Genomic DNA, 27,245 nt, shown 5'->3' with positions numbered 1-27,245 from the left:
CCCCCCCCCCCCATCGGGCAATATCCGCCTCTGCCTCTCAACTCCCCCTCATGAGGTCCTTCGACGCTGAGGTTGCGGGCCTTTCGCGCGGGGCCTGGATGGGAGGGCAGCTGTAGATCTATGTACAGATTGATTTTCTCCGTTTTTTAAAAAAAATTATTCCCGCCTCAGATATGACAAGCAAAGCCAGTTGAGGGATTACAGCGAGATTTGCTCTGTGGGTCTTTTTTTTTTCTTCCCCGCCTTCAAGGTCACTCTACAACATTCATATCTCTATGTGCCGGAAGCCGGAAGTCTATCTCTTGCCTCTATGATCGCGCAGAGCCTGATGGGACAGCGGAGGCTTTCTTTTCCCTTCCGGCTCCTGCCTCCTTTGGGTCGTCATGGCGGCGCCCGTCCAGCCGCTGCTTATTTGGTCGCTCCTGCTCCTTTCTTGGCTTCCCCCGCCGGCGGGCGCCGTCTACGAGGACCAAGTGGGCAAGTTCGACTGGTGGGTGACCGGCTGCCCTGCCTGCCTGCCTCGAAGGGCGGCGCCGTTCAGGGTTGCCCCGTGGAACTGCCCGCCACTAGAAAGGGACGCGGGCGCTGCTGCTTGCTTTGCGGGCGAGAAGGAGGGCGCTTCGTGGCGTTGATAAAAACATCCGGACGTGGCAAACCGGCCCTTAAATTAGGGCGCTTCTGGGGTGAAAGGCAGCTGCTTCTCTGAGCTCGGGGTTGACATGAGGGGCCTTGAGCTGGGAGGTTTTCTTGCAGACGTTTCATGACCCAACTAGGTAACATCATCAGTGCTAGAAGGGAGGAGGACGAGGATAATTGTGGACCCCTTGGTGCTCTCTGAGCTTGCTGGGTTTTTTGCAGACGTTTCATGACCCAACTAGGTAACATCATCAGTGCTAGAAGGAAGGGAGGGAGGGAGAGGAGAGAGAGAGAGGAAGAAAGGAAGGAAGGAAGGAAGGAAGGAAGAAAGAAGGAAAGAAAGAAAGAAAGAAAGAAGAAGAAAGAAAGAAAGAAAGAAAGAAAGAAAGAAAGAAAGAAAGAAAGAAAGAAAGAAAGAAAAAAAGAAAGAAAGGAAGGAAGGAAGGAAGGAAAGAAGAAAGAAAGAAAGAAGAAAGAAAGAAAGAAAGAAAATTGGTAGCTCAAGGTTGACACGAGGGCCCTTGGTGCTTTCTGAGCTTGGTTTTTTTTGCAGACGTTTCATGACCCAACTAGATAACATCATCAGTGCTAGTACAGGGGGGTTTGAGAGAGAGAGAGAGAGAGAGAGAAAGAAGGAAGGAAGGAAAAGAAAGAAGAAAGAGAAAGAAAGAAAGAAAGAAAGAAAGAAAGAAAGAAAGAAAGAAAGAAAGAAAGAAAGAATGAATATTGGTAGCTCAGGGTTGACACAAGGGGCCCTTGGTGCTTTCTGAGCTTGGTTTTTTTGCAGACGTTTCATGACCCAACTAAATAACATCATCAGTACTGGAAGGGAGTGGAGTTTGCAGGGAGGAGAAGAAAAAGAAAGGGAGGAGGGAGGAGGGAGGAAGGAAGGACTATGGAGTCCTTCATGCTCTCTGAGGAACTTGATCATTTTCTTGCAGTTGTTTCATGACCCAACTAGGTAACATTATCAGTGCTAGTACCAAAGAAAGGAAGGGGAAGGGAACATAGGATGAAAAATAGTTTTTATCCATGGGCCGTCAGACTAGTAAACGCAACATAACACCACAATCAGGCTTAATGTGCCAGTGTATATACCAGTGTAATATGTGTGTGTGTGTGTGTAATGTGTGCTAATTTATTACCTGGGGTTAGGGATTTCTTTTTATTTATTGATTATTGAGACTGAGATGTATTCCGTGTTCTTGGGTGGGCTGCACCAAGGGAGGCTTGTTCAATCTCATTTTACACATGTTGTGCATTGATAATAAAGGTTTGAACTGGAAGGAAAGGAAGGAAGGAAGGAGAAAATGAATTGGAAATATGGAAGGACAGGTAGAGGAAGGAAGGAAGGAAATATTTGTAGCTCAGGGTTGACATGAGGGATCTTTGATGCTCACTGAGTTTCCCTGTTTTCTTGCAGATGTTTCATGACCCTAACTAGGTAACATCATCAGTGCTAGGAGGTTTGGGATGTGCAGGGAGGAGGAGGAGGAGGAGGAGGACAATGACTGGGGTCCTTGGTGCTCTGAGTTTGGTTGTTTTCTTGCATTACCCCAACTAGGTAATGTCATCAGTGCTAGAAGGGAGTGGAGTATGCAGAGAGGAGGAGGATGACTGTGGGGTCCTTGCAGCTCTCTAAGCTTGGCGGTTTTCTTGCAGGCGTTTCATGACCCAACTAGGTAACATCAGTGCTAGGAGGGAGGGGTATTTATAGTAGAGGAGGAAGAGAAGGATTGTGGGGTCCTTGGTGCTCTCTGAACTTGGATATTTTCTTGCAGATGTTTCATGACCCAACTAGGTAACCTCATCAATGCTCGTGTGATTTGCCATACACTAAATAAATCACTGAACTAATGCAAGTTGCCCGGGGGAGCCTTGCGCTTTGTGGAGTGAAAAGGGTGTGTGATCTTACAGATATTTAAGATTTTGGGGTTGTAAGACTCACAGTTAATTCTGTAATAAGATGGGCAAGCCAAAACATTTTACAAATAAATAAATTACATAGAAGATGAGGAGGGGGTGGCTGGACTATCATGGCCATTGGGGAACGGATGAGAGTTGCACCCCAGGACCCCTATTTTCCTTTCAGCGAAGAGAATATCTCTAACCCCTCCTGGCTGTTTCCATTTATGACCGCAGGAAGCGTGCGGAAATGTGATTTTTCTTTGCATGTTATTGCAGGAGGCAGCAGTACGTGGGCAAGCTCAAGTTCGCCTTTTTGGAAGCCTCCCCTGCCTCCAAGAAACTGATCGTGGCTACGGAGGAGAACGTGGTGGCTGCGCTGAACTCCCGCAGTGGTGAAATCCGTGAGTGTCTTTTTTGGGGGGTCCCTGCCTAGAGCGCCTCCCGGGGAGCGAAAGGGCCTCCCCCAAATGGGAAAGAGCGCAGCTCCTGCTGTGGGTGCAAGGCCTTCTTAAAAGGTTGATCTAGTTTTTTTTTCCCCCAGTGTGGCGACATGTGGACAAAGGGACCCCTGAAGGGGCAGTGGATGCCATGCTGATCCATGGTCAAGGTGAGGAAGGGGACGCTCTCCTGGTAGCCATTTCTCATTGACTCGCTTTCTCCATGTGGGCAGTCTAGTTATCCTCGACGTACAGCCACAACTGAGCCAAAATTTTCTGTTGCTAAGTGAGACAGTTAAGTGAATTTTAGCTCTATTTTACGACCTTTTCTTTCCTCGGTTGTCGAATGAATCGCTGCAGCTGTTAAGTTATTAACAAGGTTAATAACAAGGTGCTTTTTTAAAAGAGGCAACTGGACTTGCTGGTTTTTTCTTTGAAGATGTTTCACTTCTCATCCCAGAAGCTTCTTCAGCTCTGACTGGATGATGGTGGGGAAGGGAAGGATTTTACTCTTGCAGAGCTGGCTTTCCCCCTTTTAGGGCGCCTGAGGGCGCTCCGGCCCCCCCCGGTCCCCCCTGTCCACCTGAGGGTGCAATGGTCCTATAGTCTCATTTTTCCTCAGAAACCCTCAACCCCACCCTAAGAATGCTACTAGTCATGGACCCACCCGTCTGTTGTCCCAAAGGTGCTTTTCAGTTTTTTTCCTTTTTTTCCCTAATTTTTTCCTCCTCCCCCTTGACCTCTGACTGGATGATGGTGGTGGAATGGAAAGATTGATATTCCTTGCAGACAGCTGGTCGTTCGCATCCTTTTTAGAGGGTCGTTGAGGCCACTTGGAGGTTTGTCTGTGTCCTCAGGGTCACCTGAGTGGTGCAAACGGGTGTGGAGCTTTCTTGGAACTGTGTTGTAGGCTGGAGATAGGTGGTGTCATATCCCTCCCCCTCTGTTGAGGGAGGGCTGTTCAATTTGGACATAGATGACCTCTTTGAGCCCCTCTTTCAAACCAGTGGTCCTCTCTGCCCCAACATGTGGACTTTGCTGTCTTCAAAAGAGCGGCTTTTGTCTTTCAAATGCAAATGGACTGCTGAATCGAAGTCCTGATGGGTTTGTTCTCCTATGTTGTGCCGTGCGTTTATGAAGTGGCTGTTTTGTTTCCCCAAATGACCAGCTGTCTGCAAGGAGGATCAATCCTTCCCTTCCCCACCACCATCCAGTCAGAGCTGAAGAAGCTTCTGGGATGAGAAGCGAAACGTCTTCAATGGGGAAAAAAAACTGTCAACCTTCAAGAATCCTCCTTCTGCTTGTCTTTCCGGCTGCCGTAGAAATGGGGGGGAATGAAAATAAATTGGGCTTTGGGGGCGGGGGGGAAGAGTGCTGGAGGCTTGAGATGGTGAATTGTAAAACTTGGGAAAACTTTTATCACTTGCTTATTGCGCGGCTGTAGCTTCTTATCTATCCTGAAGATGCCCCATATGACATTATACACATGTCAGATTGGATGGCCAGTTTGAACTATTGTGGGTGGGAATGTTGCCATAACTTTGTATATGTGATTTATTGAACCTTTCCTGCAAAGGTTTTCCTACCTTTGCACTTCCTTTATCCCTTCTGGGAGGGGCAGTCACCTCCCAGCCTTACTCTTGAGTCACCCCTTTTTGTCTTGCTGCTCTTGCCTTCTAGCAGCTCTGTGCATATGCACCCTGGGAACAGGCTCCCCTTGTTCCTCTGCCTCGCTGCTACCAGACTCTGGAGGCTCCGGAGTCAGCACCCCACTCCCAGATGGTCCTGGCCCCATCTCTGCATCGGGCGCAGGACCCTCGTCCGAGTCCTCCCCAGACTCTCGGACTGGCCCATGTTCCTCCCCACTGTCCGACTCTGCTGCCAGCTCTGCAGGTTGCCGGCAAACACTGAAATTGTATGTTCTGCACCTGTTTTCTGTAGATGCCATCACGGTTTCCAACGGGGGTCGTATCCTGCGCTCTTGGGAAACAAACATTGGGGGCCTGAATTGGGAGGTTTTGATGGACGCTGGCAGGTAAGAGTCTTTTGGATTAGGATTAGTTTCAACAAGTGAGTAAAGACGCCCATTTTTTTAAACAAAAAAATAAATTCTTAAATTAAGCTTTCAGATGGCTAGTTTGGTTGGAGTCCAAGATGCTGTGAAGTACGTGGCCATTTTGAAGAAGAGTTCCCTGCTCCTACATTATCTCTCCAACGGTTACCAAAAATGGACAGAACATTTGCCAGAAAGGTGGGTTGACTCTAGGAAATAGCCTCTAACCCTAACCCTACTCATTTTTATAAAGCAGAAATATTCTGTTGTGTTAGCATATTCCTGGCCGTTGTCAGGATTCCGGCGGTTACCCCAATTAAATCATGAGTCTCGAGCCAAACTTCCAAAACTTAAAGAAGATTTATTAGGAGTTAACATGTCCGGCACTGCCTGGGTGCAGTCGACTCTGAGACACATCATTCATGGTCACCCTTGACCCTGGTTGTATCCCCACCCTCCATAATTCATATCCTCCAATGGGACACATCCATAGCCCAGAGTCATCCATCATGTTCTCCAGTTAGAATTTTGCCCAGCAGAAACTTCAGTCACCTAGTTACTATCTTTGAAAAACTATTTATGGAATGCACTTTCGATTTCCAAGCTGCCGCACTGCTCTTCCAAACCCCTTTCTCCCCCTTCCCTTTCTGTTGGCAACTCTAAAAAGACCACAGCAGTTAGGTTAAGTTTTTCTTACTAACAGGCTATAGTGTCAGGGTTCCAGAAATTACCCGTTCCAATCAGTAGCTCCGAGACAACCATCATCTCCAAGTGTTTTATTAAAACAGAAACTTGGCACGTCTGTGGAATTCCGAAACTAAAGTTTACTCCCCGACTTCCCACAAGACTCAACCTACACCCACCCACTTTTCTTTCACATCATAAATCACGTGAACCAATCACCCTTCAGCTACAATTCTTGCTGTGCCGTAGAGAACGACCTTGAAGGTTTTACATATCTATTTTGTCGACTGAAAGCTGCTCAAACAACAGCAGCCCCCTTTCCATCCTCCGCAGCTGGGTGGCAGCTTTCAATAAGGATTCCAAAGCTGACAAAATAGATTACAGATTGTTCTTGTTTAGCAACTGCCTCATTTAGCAACTGTTCCCGGTTACAACAGCGATGGGAAAGTAACTTTAAAACTTAACAAACGTTGCAGGGAAAGGAAAGCCGAGTTAAAAACATAAGCACGAGTTATCATTTCAGTTAGCGACTGCTTCTCTTGACACCTGAATTACCAGTCCCAAATTGTCACTAAACAAGGAGTGCCTGTAATATGGATTGAAAATAAGCAACTTTTAAGGGTCTTCAGAGCTGCCTCTCATTCTGCGTATTTTATATCCGTCCTTAAGGTATAAAATTTTGACCCAGAAATTTCAGGAGTTCCTCTGAGAAAGAAGGCAAGATGGCTTAAAACAGACAACCTGATCGTGCTAATTCGCACCTGCTTTTCTTTTTATCAGCGAGATGGTCCAGTATCAGCTAGTCTATTCCCACGGGACAGGTGTGGTGCATGTTGTCGGGATTTCTCCACAAAGCCACCTCAGCGTCCTGACTTTCAGCATTGAGGATGGCGAAATGACAAGACAGGTGAAGCAACCGTTTGGCGTTCAGTGGGATTTCCTTCGCCAGGTTGGCTGGGGGAAGATTGGGGAGGGAAGACAGTAATCTCGCAAAAAGTCTTTTTTCTTACGGTAAAATTACAACGACGTCAAATATTTTGGGTGCACCTCTGCCTTTTAAGCAGGAAGTTAGTTTTGTGTGCCTTTGCTGGTTCATCCCAGCTGGGATAAGGAGCGAGCGCCTCTCTTTGCTTTTCGCAGATCAGGGTGGCAGCTCCCTGGTTGAGGAACCTAGCGGGGACTTGCAACGTCGTGGAAGAAGTGACGCTCCTGTGTGTGAACCCAGCCACCCAGTCCCTTTACACCTTGTCCCTGGAGGCGGAGGAGGAGATGAAGGAGGTTCCGCTGCAGGTGAGGGGTCCAGAAATGAGCTGGCCTGTCCCATTGGGGCAAAGCTGAGAGGTGCTTCTGAGTTCCTTGTTCCATGACTCCCGTAATCCCTTGTGGGGTGGAATCTGGGCGACTGGAACGGAGCAGAGTGATTACTGGCCGGATGCCTTTCCGGTCCCCAGTGCGGAGTTTTTGCAGCAGATGTATTCTCATTGTGCCCAGCCTCTACCTAGGATCGAACCGATAGCCTCCCGATTGTGAGGCGAGGGCTCCACCTCTCGGCCACCACATCACTCTGAGAGGCTTTTCGATCCTGGAACGGGGGAGTGCATGTTCCTTTCAACTGCGGCCGGCGGCGGTTATAATGCCCCAAAGCATCCAGGTGTTCACTTCCTCTGCAGCTCGCTTGGCTGATCGGCCTGCTCTCTTTTTTCCCCCCACCCCTTCCTGCAGTCTCTCGGCCTGGAATTTGCAAACCTTTCCGAATCCAGCATCCTGTCCTCCCAGCCGAACCCAGCCAGAGCTCCCCGGCCTCAGTTCTACCTGCGTCTGTCGCCCACCCACTTCGCTCTCTTGCAATATCGGCACGGCGTCTTGAGCCTCCTTCGGAATTTCCCTCAGGTGAGGACCAGAAAGGGAAGCTTCGATCTCTTGAGCTCGACCTCCCTCCACCCTTCCCCTTCAAGGAACACTCAGGCAGGTTGGGTGGAAATGCCCAGGATTTGAAACTCTGGCCAACCTCGGCGCTTTCATATCAGTATTTCTCAACGCTGATAACTTTTAAAATATGCGGACTTTGACTCTCAGAATTCTGGATTTTGTGAGTGTTGTGTGAAGTGATGCATGCGCTATTTTTTTTTCTGCTATCAAATTTATTTAGTGCTTAATAAACATCGTGTTGTCTGGGTTATTTTGTTTGATTATAACCATAACGACACAAATTACATTCCTAATCTTGAAAAAATATTCGAATCTGCAGACGTGAATAGATTAACATTAGAAATTAAAGGAAAAAAAAGAATCTGAATATTACACGGTATGGGACTTGTTTTATAAATGGCTAGAAAATAAAATTGATTAAAAGGGATTAGACATAATTATAAAGCAATAAGAGAAAGTAGTGTAATAGACATATACATATGGGAATGTGATTATTATATGATTATACTATTAAGAAGAATATTATTAGTAATTGTTAAGCACATGAAATATGTACCTAATCGGCCCACGATTGAAATGGAATGGATTTATTGTATGTTAAAAATAAGAAAAAATAATCTGAAAAAAACAACAATTACATTCCTAAACTTTACCGCTTTTTTCCAGCCATCGATAAAATAAATTCCACGTTTGATAATAGTCTGTATCTGTTTAAGTAAGTAAGTCTGTCCATTTCTGCCCAGTCCAATATCTTCTTAATTATCTCATCATCTAGCGGTATTTCTACATTTTTCCAACGCTGAGCAAATACAATCCTTTTTAATTCATGCAATATTAAATATACGCTTTGTTTATCATTTTTTTCCTGATATTATACCAATAAAAAAAGTTCAGGTTTAAGATCTACATGTTTTCCTAACAGCTTTTCTAACCACGTGTGTGTTTTTGCCCAAAATCTTTTTGTGATCCATGCACTATTGATCTCTCGTTGTCTTTCTTCGCATTGTGTTTATCCAGGCTAGCCTTGTGACTTTTGCGACTACCGGTGAAAAGACTGTGACAGCTGTCCTTGCCTGCAAGGGCGAAGGGGTAAATATACATCCCTGCATGAAGTGGGTGGGTGTCGTGGCCTGCCAGCGGAGCTGGTTGCAGATTCGGACAGTGAGGAGGTTTGGGGGAGGAACATGGGCCAGTCCTGGAATCTGAGGAAAGCTCTGATGAGTGCTCTGCATCGGAGGCAGAGATGGGGCCAGGGCCATCCGACATTTATTAGCTGCCTACAGAGTCGGAGATAAGTGGGGAAGAGGAACAGCTGGAGCCTGTTCCCGATGTGCGCATGTGCAGAGCTGCCAGGAGAAGGGAATAGCTAAGGAACAAGGGTCAACTCGGGAGTAAGGGCACAGGTGGACGGTGAATGGCCCCTCCCATTGGAAATAAAGAGGAGCGAAAGGGGAGGGGTGATTTGCAGGAGACAATTCGTTCATTTAATTAGGGGGAAGATTTGTTCATGACAGACAAACGGTTGTCCAGTCTCTTCTTACAAGAGATTTTAAGAGGCTGCTTGAAACGGCGGGTGCCTGTTTGAACCCCAAGTGTGTTGTTCAATCTTTCGCTTCTTCCCTGGTGGGTAACTTCCATCCTTGTGCGAAACTGAAGGCCGTTTCGCTCTGTTCATTCTCTCCCTCCAAGGAAGGCCCTTTTTGCCCCGCCCAGGCCTACACCATCAACTTGTACCTGGCTGAAACCGGGCAGAGGCTTCTGGACACTCTCATCACCTTCACTCTGGAGAAGAGTAGCATCAGGCCTGAGCAGGTAACGGTGCTTCCGATAAGCGGGCCGTGTTCCCAGCCTGCAGCCATCGCTCGGCGAGAGTATTATTTCTCTGGGATCTGAAAGCCCACGCTGCATTTTTTTTAAAAACCAACCACCCCTCGCCAAAGATTGTGCTTTGGGAACGCTCTTTAGAACAGCAAATAGATCTAAAACCAGAATTATTCTTATTAGGGTATATTACCGGGGAAATGCAATAAAAGAACCACCTATTTAATGTTACGTATAATAACAGCAGCTAGAATCACACATGCACAAAATTGGAAAAACAAGAGCACACCTACAGATGAAAAGGTAATTTAAAAAAACCCACTAGAATGTGCCGAATTGGACAGGCTAATGATGGAACTTAAAGAGGAAACAATACTACTTAACATGGGACGCCTTGTACAAATGGTTAAATTACAGGTGTACAGATTAGTAACTTAGTAACGAAAGAAGATTAATAAAATAGAAATAAATACAGGTATATGGATATGTGTAACAATATATACTGTAAACAATATCACTATTGGGCTGTACACAAATATAGATTAAAAGTAATAAACGTAATTAGAGTGTTATGGTACAACTATGAAAACAATAGTTATAACTGTGACGTACAATACTGTGCATTTAAAAGAAACTACGCTGTATGACTATGAGAATAATGGTTCTAACCAGGATGTATAAATACGATGTATATATAAAAAGGACTTGATCTAGCCAGTACACTGCCATTGCAAAACTGGAAATGTGATGTATAATAAAGGAAAATGTACAATACGAATATTTTTTTTTTAAAAAAGAGAGAGAGAGAGAGAGGGAAAATGCCCTTTTTCTATCGCTCATCCATTTCTTCCCTTTGTCGCAGCTCTTCATTCAGGTCTTTTTAAAGAAGGATGATTCCGTTGGGTACCGTGCCTTGGTGCAAACGGAGGATCACCTCCTCCTGTTCCTGCAACAGCCAGGTACCCCTTTGAGTGGTGCTGCACCCTTCATGGTACCCTCTGCTTGGGGCCAGACCTGGGCCAGAGCTTCGTAGCTGTTGTGGCCCAGCGGCCAACAGAGCTGGCAGCAGACTCGGACAGGGAGGAGGTTGGGGAGGTACCTGGGCCAGTCCTGGAGTCTGGGGAAGGCTCTGACGAGGGCTCTGCGTCGGAGACAGAGATGGGGCCAGGGCCGTCCGACAGTTATCAGCTGCCTTTGGAGCCAGAGATCAGTGGGGAAGAAGAGCAGCTGGAGCCTGTTCCCAGTGTGCTCATGCACAGAGCCGCTAGGAGAAGGGAACAGCTAAGGAACAAGGGTCGACTTGGTTGTAAAAGCACAGGTGGATGGTGAATGGCCCCTCCCGTAGGGAATAAAGAGGAGCCAAAGGGGAGGGGTGTGTTTGCAGGAGACAATAGCTCATTTAATTAGTGTGAAGATTTGTTCGTGACTCCTTGCCAAGTGTTTTCTGCTACAGCTTTGCGCTTGGAAGCTATCGGCCTGGCAACTCTCCAAGCCTGATAAGATCTGTGATTGTAAATCACTCTTGAAAGACTTGTTTGCCGGGACTTCGCTGGATGTGAACGATAGGAATTTACATTAGCCTAAATAAAAGGGGTTTTGTCGAGACGAGGAGATTTCGTGATTTTTGGGACGCCCAGGTAGCCCTTCTTCCTCCTCGCTTGCTCTGCCCTCTGGGAGATTCCACCCACGGCTAGAAAGGAAAGAACTTTTTTTTTTCCCCTTTTCGTTTTTGCTCACTTAATCTCACTCTTGGCAGGAAAAATTTGGTGGACCCGGGAAGAGTCTCTGGCTGAGGTGGTTAGTCTGGAGATGGTTGACCTGCCCTTGACGGGGGCCCAGGCAGAACTGGAGGGCGAATTTGGGAAGAAGGCTGGTAAGGAGCGATGGGGGGAGGAAGAGGAGGGGAGAGAATGATTTTGGCCGAGATGGCCGACCCTTGCAAAGTGAGCCTAGCGTCCATCGCTTGGTGCAGCGTTCTCCTGAAGAAGCTCGAAAGGAGATTTGGGCTGCTATGTTCAGAGTTTTTGTTCGTGTGTTTGCTTGCTTGTTTCCCACTCCTCCAAAGACTAAATGCTGAATTGTTTCCTGGTTTGTGTTTCCTTTTTGCTGCCTGGAAATCAGCCATTCAAGGTAACCCGAATGTCCCGTCTCCTGTTTTGCTTGAGTGTGTGTGTGGGGGGGTGCATTTCTGATTTTGGAGCCATGTCCCATGTGGTGGGCAGTGCACAGAAGCTGGGAAATAAAAACCTTCCAGCTCAGCTGTGGAAAGGTTATCTTTCTTTCTTTCTTTCTTTCTTTCTTTCTTTCTTTCTTTCTTTCTTTCTTTCTTTCTTTCTTTCTTTCTTTCTTTCTCTCTTTCCTTCCTTCCTTCCTTCCTTCCTTCCTTCCTTCCTTCCTTCCTTCCTTCCTTCCTTCCTTCCTTCCTTCCTTCCTTCCTTCTTTCTCTTCTTTCTTTCCTTCCTTCCTTCCTTCCTTTCTTCCTTCCTTCCTTCCTTCCTTCTTTCTTTCTCTTTCTTTCTTTCTTTCTTTCTTTCCTTCTTTCCTTCCTTTCCTTTCCTTCCTTTCTCTCCTTCTTCTTCTGCCTCCTTCTCCTCTTTCTCCTCCTCCTTCTTCATTGTCTCCCTCTCCTCATTCCTCCCTTCTTTCTTTCTCCTCCTCCTCTTCTTCTCTCCTCCTCTTCTTCCTCCTCCTCCTCCTCCTTCATTGTCTCCCTCTCATCTTCTTTCTTTTCCTCCTCCTCTCTCCTTCTCCTCCTCTTCTTATCTGTCCTCCTCTTCTTCCTCCTCTTCCTCCCCTCCTCCTCCATTCTCTCCCTCTCCCTCCCTTCTTTTTCTTTCTCCTCTTCCTCTTCTTCCTCCTCCTCCTCCTTCTTCATTGTCTCCCTCTCATCTTCTTTCTTTCTTTTCCTCCTCCTCTCCTCCTCCTCCTCCTCTTCTTTTTCCTCCTCTTCCTCTCCTCCTCCTCCATTGTCTCCCTCTCCTCATTCCTCCCTTCTTTCTTTCTCCTCTTCCTCCTCCTCTTCCTCCTCCTTTTCCTCCTCCTTCTTCATTGTCTCCCTCTCATCTTCTTTCTTTCTTTTCCTCCTCCTCTCCTCCTCCTCGTCCTCCTCTTCTTATTCGTTCTCCTCTTCTTCCTCTTCTTCCTCCCCTCCTCCTCCATTGTCTCCCTCTCCTCTTCCTCCCTTCTTTCTTTCTCCTCCTCCTCTTCTTCTTCCTCCTCTTCTCTCCTCCTCCTCCTCCATTGTCTCCCTCTCCTCTTCCTCCCTTCTTTCTTCCTCCTCCTCCTCTCTTCTTCCTTTTCTTCTTCTTCCTCCTCCATTGTCTCCCTCTCCTCTTCCTCCTTTCTCTTCCTCTTCTTCCTTCTCCTTCCTCCTCCTCCTCCTCCTCCTCCTCCTCCTCCTCCTCCTCCTCCTCCTCCTCCTCCTCCTCCTCCTCCATTGTCTCCCTCTCTCTTCCTCTCTTCTTTCTTCCTCCTCCTCCTCTTCTTCTTCCTTTTCTTCTTCTTCCTCCTCCTCCATTGTCTCCGTCTCCTCCTCCTTCTTTCTCTTCCTCCTCTTCTTCTTTCTCTTCTTTCTCTTCTTCCTTCTCCTCCTCCTCCTCCATTGTCTCCCTCTCCTCTTCCTCTCTTCTTTCTTCCTCCTCCTCCTCTTCTTCTTCCTTTTCTTCTTCTTCCTCCTCCTCCATTGTCTCCTTTCCTCCTCCTTCTTTCTCTTCCTCCTCTTCTTCTTTCTCTTCTTCCTCCCTCCTCCTCCTCCTCCTCCTCCTCCTCCTCCTCCTCCTCCTCCTCCTCCTCCTCCATTGTCTCCCTCTCCTCATTCCTCCCTCCCTTCATTCTTTCTCCTCCTCCTCCTCTTTTTTTAAAAATGAGTTTCCAGGCCTTCCCACAAAACATCTTTCCAGTTGGCCTTAAAATTTCACAGGAATCTTTTTTTTTTCTTCCCGGGGAACCAGCAGGAAGGAAGGAAAGAATTTCGCTTGGGAGCCTTTCCTTAATCGTGCTTCTCGGCGGCTGCCGCTGCTTCTTCTTCTTCTTTTAATCTCCCCCAGACGGCCTCCTGGGCATGTTCTTCAAGCGCCTGTCCTCTCAGCTCATCCTGCTCCAGGCCTGGACCACTCACCTCTGGAAGATGTTCTACGACGCCCGGAAACCCCGGAGCCAGACGAAGAACGAGTTCAACGTCGATAACTTAGCCCGGGATGAGTTCAACCTGCAGAAGATGATTGTGATTGCCACAGCCTCTGGAAAGGTGGGTGGTGGGTGGGTGAGGGCTGCGGTTGCTCTCTGCACCGGACAGTTAGAGGTTGTGGAAGAGGAGCCCCACCAGCCGGGGCGGCAATCCTCCCACTCGTCTTCAGAACCTGGTAGACTGCTCCTGCAGGGGGAGGTGCCATTCCTCACGTCGAGGATGTAAGGAGGTGCCTGTTATCCCCATCCTTTTTTTAACGACCCCCGTAAATCCCTTGCGGGGAGGAGTCTGGGCCATCGAATGCAGCTGAGTGTTTTGCTGGCCGGATTCCCTTCCTGTTGCCAGGGCGGAGTTCTATTCAGCAGATAGATTCCCATGGCGCCCAGAGACAGAGAAATATCTGCCTCCACCTAGGATTGAAACTCACAGCCTCCTGATTGTGAGGTGATTGTGACCTCTGGGGCCACCGCACCGCTCATAAAGGAGCGTCCTGTGGTCTGAATTTAAAACGATGGGAGTCTTCGCTTTGTATCGAAACGGCCTCAAACGGGGTTGCCGGGAGCAGAAACCTTCAGCCCATCAGGCAGAGTCCAACGCGAGGGTGGCTCCGTCGTTCCCTCCTCTTCCCTCCTCATCCTCTTCCCTCCTGAGGCCAGACAAGACGCTTCCACTATCCAGAGCGTCTCCTAAGAACCGCTTAATTCGGAGATTTTTTCCTCCCCAGCTTTTCGGCATAGAGAGCAGCTCGGGCACCATCCTATGGAAGCAGTTCCTCCAGGACGTGCGTCCCGGATCTTCCTTTAAGCTGATGGTCCAGAGGACGACGGCGCATTTCCCCCACCCCCCACAATGCACCCTGCTGGTCAAGGACAAGGTGGGTGCCTCCCCTCCCCTTTTTTCCTTCCGAGTAGAAGAAGAAACGAGCCACGGTGGCGCAGTGGCGAGAGTGCGGTACTGCAGGGCTGCTTCTGCCTGCCTGCCGGCTGCCTGCAATTGGGCAGTTCGGTTCTCACCAGACTCCAGGTTGACTTCAGCCTTCCGTCCTTCCGAGGAGGGTCAAATGAGTTGTGTGGGGCAAGAGGCTGACTCCGTAAAGCGCTTAGAGGGGGCTGAAAAAGCACTATAAAGCGGTATATAAGTCTAAGGGCCGAAGAGAAAGGCCGAAGGTCCTTGGGGGGAGGAACGCAAGGGGAGCAGCCTTCTTTGATCTAGGGCGCTGGTTCTCAACCCCAGGTCCCTAGGGCAGGAGTCAGCCACCTGCAGCTCTAGAGCCGCATGTGGCTCTTTCATCCCTCGGCTGCAGCTCCCTGTCACCGGTCGGCACCACAATTTTGAGAGGAGCTTCCAGTTTTTTTGGGGGAGAGGGGATAAACTTGCACAATGCACCAGGAGGAGATTCTAGGGCAGGGGGGCAGGTTTTCCGCTCGGCTCCACACTTGATAGGGCTTTTGGTTAGGGCAGGTAGAGGAAAAAACGGATGCGGTGCTGGGAGGAGAGACTCTATGGTGGACGAACCGGACTTCCGGTCTGCTCCAGGATTGAACAGGGGGACTTCCGGTTAGGACTTTTGTGGCTCCCAGGTTTTTTATTTTTTGTTCCCCGTAGAAAACGGGTCCAAATGGCTCTGAGTGTTTAAGGTTGCCGACCCCTGGCCTGGGTGGGTGGGTGGTCCGTAAAAGCTTTGAAGAAAACCCCGTCGGGATTAAAATCTTGAGCTAAGTCTTGAGGGTCCCTGGGCCCAAAAAGATATTTAAAGGCGGACGATGCGGGAAGGAAAGGTTGAGTACCACCAGCCCTACGGTGTTTGAGCCCCCACTCAACCCCTGCCTACTATCCCCCCCACCCCCCCCCAGGAGTCAGGCCTCAGCAAACTCTACGTCTTCAACCCCATCTTCGGCAAGTGGAGCCAGGTGACTCCTCCGGGGCTGAGCCGCCCCATCCTGCAATCCATCCTGCTTCCCATCATGGACCAGGACTACGCCAAAGTGCTGCTTCTGATTGACGACGAGTACAAGGTGCCCCCGTCCCGCTTGCTGCGGTTTTGGGATTCAAATTTTATTTTTCTTTTACTACTGGTTCTGTGGGCGTGGCAGGGGAAGGACACTGCAAAATCCCACCCCCCTAACCTGCTTTCCAGCTCCGTTCTCCTGGGCAGGGCAACCCAAGAAGACCCAGCCAATCAGCTGGGACTCAATGGGAGGGGGATAATAGATGGGGGCGGGGCCAATCAGAGGTGGGATTGGCCAGTTCTCCAAACGACTCAAAATGTCCCCTACTGGTTCTCCAGAACTGGTCAGAACCGGCTGAAGGCCACCACTGGGAAGGGAGGAAACGAGCTGGGTGGGTAGATTTGGGTGTCGTGCTTGGGAGGATTCTTCCGGAGAGGCCTTTTGTAATTGCCCCCCCCCCCCCCCTTGACTTCCTCCGTCAGGTGACTGTCTTTCCGGCCACCAAGAACGTCCTGCGGCAGCTGGAAGAAATGGGCCCCTCCGTCACTTTCTATCTGGCGGACGACAAACGGGGGAAGCTGATGGGACGGAGGCTGAGAAGGGTACGGCTTCTGGAGTCCCAAGCGAGGGTGGGGGGGTGGGGGGGCAGTAAGATATCTTTTTTTTTTTAAATGAAGGGAAATTTTCTGTGTCCAGTTGCTTTGTTCTGATTGGACTTTCAAGCATCCGTCCAGTCAGCCTGTTAGCTGTGTCTGTCTATCTCCATCTATCTTTTCTCTCACACACATCTATCCATCTATTCTACCACCTATCTATCATCTATCTATGTATCATCTATCTGTCTAACTATCTATTATCTATAGTCTATCTATCATCTGTCTATCATCTATGTATCATCTATATATCTATCATCTATCTGTCTAACTATTATCTTTATTCTTTCTATCATCTGTCTATCATCTATGTATCATCTATATATCTATCATCTATCTGTCTAACTATTATCTATAGTCTATCTTTCATCTGTCTATCATCTATGTATCATCTATATATCTATCATCTATCTGTCTAACTATTATCTATAGTCTATCTTTCATCTGTCTATCATCTATGTATCATCTATATATCTATCATCTATCTGTCTAACTATTATCTTTATTCTTTCTATCATCTGTCTATCATCTATGTATCATCTATATATCTACCGTGTTTCTCCAACAATACGGCCTCCACCAATAGGAAGCCCCAGCATGATTTATTGGCATAAAATCAAATTAAGCCCCTCCCCCCAAATTAAGGCCCATATTAAACATGCGAAATGGGGGAGGCTTACGTTAGGAAGTACTTTGTTGCATGCCCGGATATGGTGCTGCCTGCGTTGGTGGAGCACTTCATATCGGAGACCTTCCGCCACCGTTAATTTCCTTCTCCTTGCTGCCATAGCGTTACAGCAACGCCGCGGCGTTTGGCGCAGCCACGTGCAGCCAGTCAGGGCTCCTCCTGCAACCGAGCCCTGAGGAGACCTTGGCTTCAGGCGCTCCTGTGGCGCCTTCCCTTTGCCTTCGATGGTAAAGTGAATTATTTTAAAACCTCCGCTCATCCCATCAGGGCCGTGCGAGCTGAGCAGAGCCGGGAAAGCAAGCCGCGGGTGTTTCCTGGTTCTGCCCAGCCCGTGCGGCTCTGCGCGCCCTGGCGGGATGAGCGGAGGTGTTTAAAATAATTCACTTTACCTCGAAGCAAAGGGAAGGTGGCCACAGGAGCGCCTGAACCAAGGTCTCCTCAGGGCTCCGGTTGCAGGGAGGAGCCCTGACTGGCTGCACGTGCCTAAACGCCCGCGGTGCTGTAACGCCACGGCAGCAAGGGGGAAGAAATTAACGGTGGTGGAAGGTCTCCCAACATCCAAGCTGTGGCCGCCCGCCCACCCGAGGATGCAAGAGGGGAAATTAAGTCACCCCGAAAGACGTCCTAGCCGTTTTGGGGTCAAAAAAAATAAGGCCCGGCCTTATTATGTGAGAAACACGGTATCATCTATCTGTCTAACTATTATCTATAGTCTATCTATCATCTGTCTATCATCTATGTATCATCTATATATCTATCATCTATCTGTCTAACTATTATCTTTATTCTTTCTATCACCTGTCTATCATCTATGTATCATCTATATATCTATCATCTATCTGTCTAACTATATCTATTATCTATAGTCTATCTATCATCTGTCTATCATCTATGTATCATCTATATATCTATCATCTATCTGTCTAACTATCTATCTATTATCTATATTCTTTCTATCATCTGTCTATCATCTATGTATCATCTATATATCTATCTATCATCTGTCTAACTATCTATCTATTATCTATAGTCTATCTCATCTGTCTATCATCTGTGTATCATCTATATATCTATCATCTATCTGTCTAACTATTATCTTTATTCTTTCTATCATCTGTCTATCATCTATGTATCATCTGTATATCTATCTATCATCTATCTGTCTAACTATCTATTATCTATAGTCTATCATCTGTCTATCATCTATGTATCATCTATATATCTATCATCTATCTGTCTAACTATCTATTATCTTTATTCTTTCTATCATCTATGTATCATCTATATATCTATCATCTATCTGTCTAGCTATCTATTATCTATAGTCTTATCTATCATCTGTCTATCACCTATGTATCATCTATATATCTATCATCTGTCTATTATCTCTATTCTTTCTATCATCTGTCTATCATCTATGTATCATCTATCTATATATATATATCTATTATCTATCTATCATCTGTCTATCTATGTACTGTATTATCAACCTATCTACCTACTTACCTACCTATCATCTCTCACACACACAAATCTATTCAATTTGCCTGTCTATGTCATCTATGTCACACACACATCTAATTATCCATCCATCATTTATCATATCTATCCTATCCTTATCGCATCCTTATCCCACCCTTATGCTATCCTTATCCTATCCTATCCATCTATCCTATCCTATCCATCCTATCCATCTCTCACACATGTATCTATTTGTCTGTCTATATCATTTATTACACACACATCTAATTATCCATCCAACTATCCATCCATCCATCTAGCATCTCTCTCACATACGCATCTATTTAATTTGTTAGTCTCTATCATTTCTGTCATATACACATCTAATTATCTATCCATCCAGCCATCTATCCATCCAGCCATCATGCATCCAGCCATCCTAATTAGCTAGCACGTGGCTAGCATTTATTTATTTAAGCTGCTTAGCTGGCATATGGCATAAAATACATGGTAAGTAAATATGGAGCACATAATTTATTTAATTTAATTTACATTGCCGCCTATTTGTCCAAGGCGACTCGAGGCGGCTTACACAATGTAAAACCATATTTAAAACAAAAAAATTAAATTAAAAATAATAGAAACTGACAATGAATCAAATCAATTGATAAAGTACAATAGAACAAAATCTGGAAAATAAATAAATAAAATATCACCTCCCAATTCCCACCCCCGCCCCAATGACAGCAGATCACACGAGCCATTTCATGGGCTCCATCCCTCTCTGGGTTCCCCAGGCCCGCTGGCAGAACCAGGTCGTCTTCTTCAGGGCCTTCCGGAAGAGAGCTAGAGTGGGGGCCGTTCTAATCTCTGGGGGGCGGGGCGGGGATGAGGTTTCAGAGAGAGAGGGAGCCACCACGGAGGAGGCCCTGCTTCTGGGTCCCACCAGGTGTGTATCCCTCAGGGGTGGGACCCCCAATGTTCCCTGCCTCCCTGCTCTGATGGGTCGGGTAGATGTGACCGGCAAGAGGGGGTCCCTCAGATCACCTGGTCCCAAGCCATGAAGGGCTTTAAAGGGGACAACCAGCACCTTGAATTGCACCCGGAAGCAAATCGGCAACTCACGCAGCACCTTCTGCGGGAGAGGTGAGACGCTGTTTCACATGGGGACCACTGTGGTACAGGTATGAATGGAAATGTGTAGTCGATTTTGTAAAGCGTGAGGAATTCGAGACGTTACGTTACAGGTTACATTTGGGTGAGGGTGGAATAACCAGCTCCCACGAATGCAGAGGCTAAGTTGTTGGGCGGGGGGGCACTGGCCGCCTTTCTGGGCCCCGCTTCTTTCGGGGCGAGCACTCAGGAGAGTTCAGAGGGGAGTGTTGGCAAGTCGCGAACCAGCCTTTGACCCACTGGCTATTTCCCCCCCCACCCCACCTCACAGGACCTGGCAACGGAAGAGACCTGGGACATCACCATCCCGCCTGATCTGCAGCGCATTGTGACGGTGAAAGGGAAGCGGGCCAACGAACACGTCCACTCTCAAGGCCGGGTGATGGGCGACCGCAGCGTCCTGTACAAGGTGAGGGGGAGAAAGCAAGCTCTCTTCTCTTCTCCTCCTCCTCCTTCTCCTCCTTTGTCTTCTCTCCTGTCTCTACTCCTTCTCTACTCCTCTTGTTCTCCTCACCCTACTCATTCTCTTCTTCTACTGCCCTCCTACTCTTTTCTCCTTCCTCTTTTCTTCTACTCTCCTATCTCCTTCTCTACTCCTCCTCCTCTCTTCTTCTTCTTCTCCTTCCCCTACTCCCCCCCTCCTTCCCTTCTTCTATTGCCCTTCTCCTCCCCTTCCTTTCTCCTCTCCTATCTCCTTCTCTCATCCTTCTCCTCTCTTCTCCTGCCCCTTTTCATGCCATTTTCTTCTTCCTTTTCTCCTTTTCTCCTCTTCTTCTTTCTCCTCTCCTTCTCCCCTTTTCTTCCCCTTTTCTCCTTCCTCTTTTCTTTTCTTCTCCTCTCCTATCTCCTTCTCTCCTCCTTCTCTCCTCCTGCCCCTTCTCCTGCCATTTTCTCCTTCTTCTCCTCTACCTCCTCCTCTCTTTCTACTGTCCTTTTCTTCCCCTTTTCTCCTTCCTCTTCTCCTCTCCTCTGCCTTCTCTTCTCCTCCTGCCTTCTCCTTCCTCTTCTCCTCCTCTCTCCTTCTAATGCCCTTCTCCTCCCCTTTTCTCACTCCTGTTTTCTTCTCTCCTCCTCCTCTCCTCCTCCTGCCATTTTCTCCTTCTTCTCTATCTCTTTCTCCTCTCCTTCTACTGCCCTTCTCCTCCCCTTTTCTCACTCCTGTTTTCTTCTCTCCTCCTCCTCTCCTTCTCCTGCCATTTTCTCCTTCTTCTCTATCTCTTTCTCCTCTCCTTCTACTGCCCTTCTCCTCCCCTTTTCTCATTCCTCTTTTCTTCTCCTCTCCTATCTCCTTCTCTGCTCCTTCCCCTCTTCTCTTCTCCCTCTTTCATTCTTCTTCCCTTCCCCACTCTGTGCAATGACTTTTACCTAAGGAAGACTGACAGGCTTTGCATTCCTCCCCCCTCCCTTCTCGCAGTCGCTGAACCCCAACCTGCTGGCTGTGGTGACCGAGAGCACGGACACCCACCCGGAGCGCTCGTTCATTGGAATCTATCTGATCGACGGCGTCACCGGTCGGATCATCCATTCCTCGGTGCAGAAGAAGGCCGAGGGGCCGGTGCACATTGTCCATTCGGAAAACTGGGTGGTGGTAAGTGTTTGCCCCCTTCCAAAGCTGCAGGAGCTCGTAGGGCCAAGTCATGAGAGACAGAGGGAGAGGAAGAGAGAGGGAGGGAGAGAAGGAGGGAGAGAGAGGAAGAGAAGGAGGGAGAGAGGATGAGAAAGAAAGAGAGAAAGAGAGAGAAAGAAAGAAAAAGGGAAAAAGAGGAAAGAAAGAAAGAAAGAAAGAAAGAAAGAAAGAAAGAAAGAAAGAAAGGGAGGGAGAGAGGAAGAGAAAGAAAAAGAAAGAGGGAGAGAAAAAGAGAAAAAAGAGGAAGAGGAAGAGAAAGAAAGAGGGAGAGAGAGAGAGACAGAGAGAGAGAGAGACCTCCATGGACTTGAGGAATGTGGCTTTATTATTAGAGACCCTCCTTCTCTCCGCAGTACCTCTACTGGAACGCCAAGGCCCGTCGGAACGAGTTCACAGTGCTGGAGCTGTACGAGGGCACCACGCAATACAACGCCACGGCCTTCAGCTCCTTGGACCGGCCCTACTCGCCCCAGGTGCTGCAGCAGTCCTACATCTTCCCCTCCGCCATCAGCACCCTGGAAGCTACCATCACCGAACGGGGCGTCACGAGTCGCCATCTGCTGAGTTAAGGAAGGAAACCAGGAGAGAGAGAGAGGAGGGAGGGAGGGAGGCCGGGTGGTCTGCCTTTCACACACACGTACCCCCACCCAGGAAATCTGAACCCAGGAGGCTGGCTGGCTCGCACTGAGGAGCCTTTTCAGAGGGGAAGGCCGGTGGGTCCACCGCGGAACAGATAAGGCCCTTGAGAGCTGTGGGAAGATCAGATTAGGCAGGTGTGCAGTCCCTTGTGCCAAATTTGGACCGGGCACCACGTTGCCCTCAGCTGGCAACTTCTCCTGAACTGCCACTCGCTGTCCCTTGGTGAATTCGTGCCTCTGCCTTCTCTTGGCCAAGGAACTTTCTCCTGATTGGAGCGTCAGGGTTCCAAGTAATACATCCATAACGAACAGAACTCCAAGGCAGGTAGATTCTCAAAGACTAGTGTCAGGATTCTGGCGATTGCCCTAATTAAATCATGAGCCTCGAGCCGAGCTTCAAAAGAGTCCAAAAGATATATTAGGAGCAACATGTCCGGCATTAGCCTGTATGAAGCCAACTCTGAGACACGTAATTTACTATCACCTATGACCCTGTTTCTCCCCACTCCGCTGGGTGTGTCATAAATCAGATTCTCCAATGAAACACGTTCACGGGCTCGGTGTCATCAATCGCATTCTCCAATGAAGGATTTTCATGGGCAGAAGATCTGGTAGCCTAAGCTACAATCTCCACAAGATAAGCGTGGAATGTGCTTCTGGCCTTCATTGGCCGCACTGCTCCATCAGGCCTTTCCCCCCCCCTCCTTATGGCAACTCGGAAACAGGCATAGGAATGATTTACGAGTTGACAACTAGTTTATTTGGATGTATCCTATTGGCACAATCTGGTGAAAACCGGCTCTGAATGTTCTCACAGTTTTCAGCTAATTAAAATTTTTCTCCCTTCCCAAAATTTATCAGTCACATGGTCCAGATTAACAGTGTTGGAAGGGACCTTTTAGGTCATCTAGTCCAACCTCCCCCCACCCCGCAAGCAGGAGACCAATCAGGGATCCGTGTGGTTGCCTGGTAACTTCACTCCTCCTCTCTCTGGCCACTTGTGGGAATGTCCTTGGTTCCCAGGGGAAAGTATTTTGTTTTGGCTACAAAACCCCAGCTATCTCTATTGCCCCCCGAATCCCTCAACTCCAGTGTGGCAACACTGAAGCCTCAAAATGGCCCTGGTCAGGTCAGCTTCAGGGTTGACACAGGGAACCATTTGCCTGAAATGGGATAGGGCAGGGGTGTTCAAACTTGACAGCTTTTAAGACTTGTGGACTTCCACTCCCAGGATTCCTCATCCTGTCATGTTAGCACAGGAATTCTGGGAGCTGAAGTCCACAAGCCTTAAACTTGCCAAGTTTGAAGACCCTTGGGGTAGGGGTTTCCTGCTTGAGCAGGGGCTGGACTAGAAGACCTCCAGGGTCCCTTCCATTATTCTGTATTTCCTCATTTAAAAAAAAATATGTAAAAGATTAAAATGCAGAATCGAAAAGGAAGAAAAAAACCACAGGCCAAACAAAACTAGACAAGAACATTAAAAATGTGAATTAAAAAAAGAAAAAGATAAAAACACATATTATCCTCCCTGGCAAATCTATTGCGACGATAATAGCTTCCCCGCCTTTTTTCAAAGCTTCTCCGTTTTTCTCTTGGGCACAGTCGGTCTTCCCTCGGGGGCCATTTTGTCCCTTCCGAAGGCTTTGCTGGATCCACGGCGGCCGGAAGTCCCCACAGAGCAAACGAGGTGAGGAATTTGGGGAGGGGAGATCCATCCAGTGCCGAGCCCAGGGGGCATTTAGGACTTTGCAAATAGGGAAGCTGATGTTGGGGGTTTGGGGTTTCTCTCAGCCAGACCTTCCAAGCGGTCTTTAAAATGCTACATGTCCACATCATGCTGCTAACAGCCGGAGTGGCTTGGCTCTAGCCCAGGGGTCTTCAAACTTGGAAAGTTTAAGACTTGTGGACTTCAACTCCCAGAATTCCTCCTCCAGTCATGTTATCTCAGGAATTCTGGGAATTGAAGTCCACAAGTCTTAAATTTTCGAAAACCTTTGATCTAGCCGAACCATGGAGGGTGGAGTAGGAGAAGGGTTTTGTCTCAGGGGTGGGATTCAAATTTCTTAACAACCGGTCCTGTGGGCATGGCCTAATTTGTGGGCGTGGCTTGGCGGTCATGGGACTGGGTGTCGTGGCTTGCTGACTGGGCGTGGCTTGGTGGTCACGTGACTCGGTGTGCGTGGCTTGTATGTAAATATTGTACATATTTATGTAGATATTAATTTTGTTTTATAAAAAAAGAACTTTTACCCAAAATCAGGCAAAGCAGGCAGGCAGATTGGGTTGCTCCCAGAATCGCAGATTCACTCAGAGATCTATCTTTCTGCAATCTGCTACCTGAGTCTGCACTGAAAAATAGAAGCTTCAGTCCTAAGGAAGGTTCAGCTCTGCTTTTAGATTAGCTAGAAAGCAAGAAATCCAAGGATTTCCTGCTTTCTAGCTAATCTAAATCACCGGGCACAGCTGATAGTTGGAACGGCGGATGGTCGGGGCGTGGCGGGAAGGAAAAATAGCAACTTACCTTAGGTGAAGGCACAATGCAGGCAAGTTGGATGGTGCGCACGCCAGGTAAGGAGTGAGTGGGCGGGGCGGGGAGGGGCCAGCCAGTGGCACGATTTGCCGGTTCTCTGAACTGCGCGGAATCGTAACAACTGGTTCTATAGACCAGGTAGAATCCCACCCGTTTTGGCTGGCCTGGGTTGACCTTCCTAGTCAAATCTGGCTAGGGTGTGTAAGGTTACCTAAGAAGCATTACAAATGGCAAAGAGCGGTAGAGAAATAGCAAAAACAGAAATAAGCTAGGACAGAGCATTCCAGGCACAGGCTAAATGGCTGAGGTGGGACCGAGATATTTTCCCGCTCATTTCAGGGAAGAAAACCTGATACCTTATTCCCCGGATGTGCAAATCCACGCCGAGAGGTTCATCAACTACAATCAAACCATCTCCCGAATGAGGGGCATTTACACAGCCCCATCAGGCCTGGAGTCCACTTGTCTGGTGAGCCTTCATTAGACCAATGTTTCTTCAAGAGGGGTGGACTTCGACTCCCAGAATTCCCCAGCCAGCTTGCTGCCTGGGGAATTCTGGGAGTCGTCAAAAGTCCACTCTTTCTTAAAAAAGTTCCTCCGAAGGTTGAGAAACACCATAGATCATTGTCCTGGCCCAGGGAATTCTGGGAATCGAAGTCCACTCCTCTTAAATTCTGATGGTTGAGAAACACCATAGATCATTGTCTTGGCCCAGGGAATTCTGGGAATCGAAGTCCACTCCTCTTAAAAGTTCTCTTTCATCTCTTACCAATACTTTACATATATTCTATCATTTTTATCAAATACTTTCCTCCAGCTTATTTTGTATATTTTATCAGTACATTGCTTAATCTTTTTCCTTAAAATTTAAGTAACTCTCATATCTTCATCTTCCTCATGCTTTATGTTTTTCTCTGTCAGGTTTGCAATCTCATTGCATATACTTAATTCATCATTCCAAAAGTTCAACCTCATTTCAAAACATTTCAAAAGAATTTCCCCTACTATTGCCAATTTGAGTGTGCCACCCCTTTTGCTTACATAATATGTAATTAATCCCCCTTTAAACCCCAATAATTATTTAACTTTTAATTATCACCTAAAAAATTAATAACACTAATCTTCTTACAACTACTACATTACATATATACTTTTCAAGTCGGAGTCCGCAAGTTTCCCCTTCAATTGCATTAAAAATATTTATAATTTTAAAAAGAAAAATAAATCTATTCATCATTAAAAAAACGGATAAACTCTCTTTTATTTCTTCTTCTTCTTCTCCTTCAGGTGGTGGCTTATGGGTTAGACATCTACCAGACCAGAGTCTACCCCTCCAAACAGTTCGACGTCCTCAAAGACGATTATGATTATGTCTTGATCAGCAGCGTGCTGTTCGGGCTGGTCTTCGCCACCATGATCACCAAGAGGCTGGCCCAGGTGAAGCTGCTGAACCGGGCCTGGCGGTAACGGTAGAGAAGCACACAGGCCCACTTTTGACGGCGGAACGGCCGAGCCCTTGCGAGTGGGTTGCAGTCCCATTTGAAAGGGAGGGGGTACTGCCTGCTTTCCACCCACCCCGGAGGAAGAAAGAACCATGAAACTGCCCTGCCGATTGCCCGATTCACTGCGGAAAACGAGAAATTCCAGAAATGGGGAAGGTCCTGTGAAATTATTAAGCCGCCTTCCCCCCCCCGTCCTTCGATGCCAGCGCTGCGAATCTGCTTTGCTGCTTGAAACTTTTTTTACGATGAACCTTTTTTTCAACTCCTGAAGCTGTGATAAAACATTGTCGTCCTGTTTCTTCCCCCCTAAAATTTTAGCTCAGATTTCAGCCAGATTTCTCTATAGAGCCTGTTTCGGTTCTCTTCCCCCCCCCCACCCCCCAAGGAAGAAAATGGCTGTGGAGAAAGAAAGAAAGAAAAAAACACCACCCCAGTCTTTTGAGAGAATGTGTGAAAATATCAGCTTGGAAAATGCAGGTGATGAATTTGGGAAAATGGATATAAATCAGGCAAAAAATGAACCTGTTCCATCTTCCATCTCGCAAGGAATTCAAAGAGAGACTTGACTTGTCTTTTCCTTGCACTGAATTTTTAAACTTATTTTTTTAATTGGCTCCTTTTGTTCTTAGATTGTTTTCCCCTCCTTTGTCTTATTATAGTTCCTAATTTATATTGACTTTTGGGGGGGAATCTGTCCAGCTTTGGGTTATGGGAGTACTTGAAGCTCATTGAAAAAAAACAAAAAACAAGTTTTGACTTTCTGAATGAAACCATTTTCCTGAATGTGTTTTTTGTTTTCTCTTTATGGCAAGTGAGTGGCTTGCTAAGAGTTTGTTGGTTTATTTATATTTATTTTGAGGAGGGTTTTGGGTTGCGGTGGGCAGAGTCTAAATCTGGAGTTTGCAGGGTAGAAATTTGCATTTTCTGTCGGGAAAAAATGTGAAGTCAGACCTATTTCCGCCTGTATCCAGTTCAGGCACAGCAGAAATAAAAGAAATCACAGTGAATTTGCTTCTTGGAGGTGTGTTTAACTGCGCCTGCGCAGATGCGCACCCAAGAGAAAGTCGCTGAGTCACCTTTCTGCGCAAGCGCCTTTTCGCGCCGAGCCGGGAAAGGAAACTGATACTGGGTCCCCTGCGTTCCTTTGGCTTCCTTTCCATGCGGGGGCGGAAGAACGGTCGGAAATAGCCGTGGGGCGTTCTAGCCCTCCGTCCCGGAAGTCTCTCTGTCTCGCTTCTGTGAGGCGAGCCTGCGGTTCCCTTTGAAGTCTCAGAAGGCCGCCAATTTTTTCCTCTGGACGTTGAGAGCCTGGATGTCGGTTGATAATAACGATAAAAGCGTCCAATTTATTCTTTAGGGCTGTTGTTCCC

The 27,245-nt window shown here is 47.5% G+C and overlaps 1 protein-coding gene across 1 annotated transcript; it reads left to right on the top strand.

The window, feature by feature from the left end:
* The first annotated feature begins 70 nt into the window (after window positions 1-70).
* Window positions 71-26,882, top strand: EMC1 (ER membrane protein complex subunit 1). Its single transcript, XM_087944795.1, has 22 exons — window positions 71-490; window positions 2,821-2,945; window positions 3,086-3,151; window positions 4,923-5,016; window positions 5,104-5,232; window positions 6,499-6,625; window positions 6,859-7,008; window positions 7,441-7,608; window positions 8,665-8,736; window positions 9,337-9,459; window positions 10,331-10,427; window positions 11,225-11,341; window positions 13,515-13,714; window positions 14,379-14,528; window positions 15,508-15,669; window positions 16,086-16,205; window positions 19,850-19,987; window positions 20,993-21,166; window positions 21,559-21,769; window positions 23,446-23,530; window positions 24,713-24,842; window positions 25,661-26,882. Exons 1-22 carry the CDS (start codon window positions 384-386, stop codon window positions 25,838-25,840), a joined length of 2,925 nt encoding a protein of 974 aa, XP_087800921.1. The 5' UTR covers window positions 71-383; the 3' UTR covers window positions 25,841-26,882.
* The last annotated feature ends 363 nt before the right edge of the window (window positions 26,883-27,245 follow it).

This window comes from Notechis scutatus, chromosome 16 (assembly GCF_049901735.1).
Source record: "Notechis scutatus isolate UNSWTSFEM ecotype Mainland chromosome 16, rNotScu1.2, whole genome shotgun sequence".
Lineage (NCBI taxonomy): Eukaryota > Metazoa > Chordata > Lepidosauria > Squamata > Elapidae > Notechis > Notechis scutatus.
Note: the sequence above shows the minus strand (reverse complement) of the source record. Positions and strands in the feature narration are given on the sequence as shown.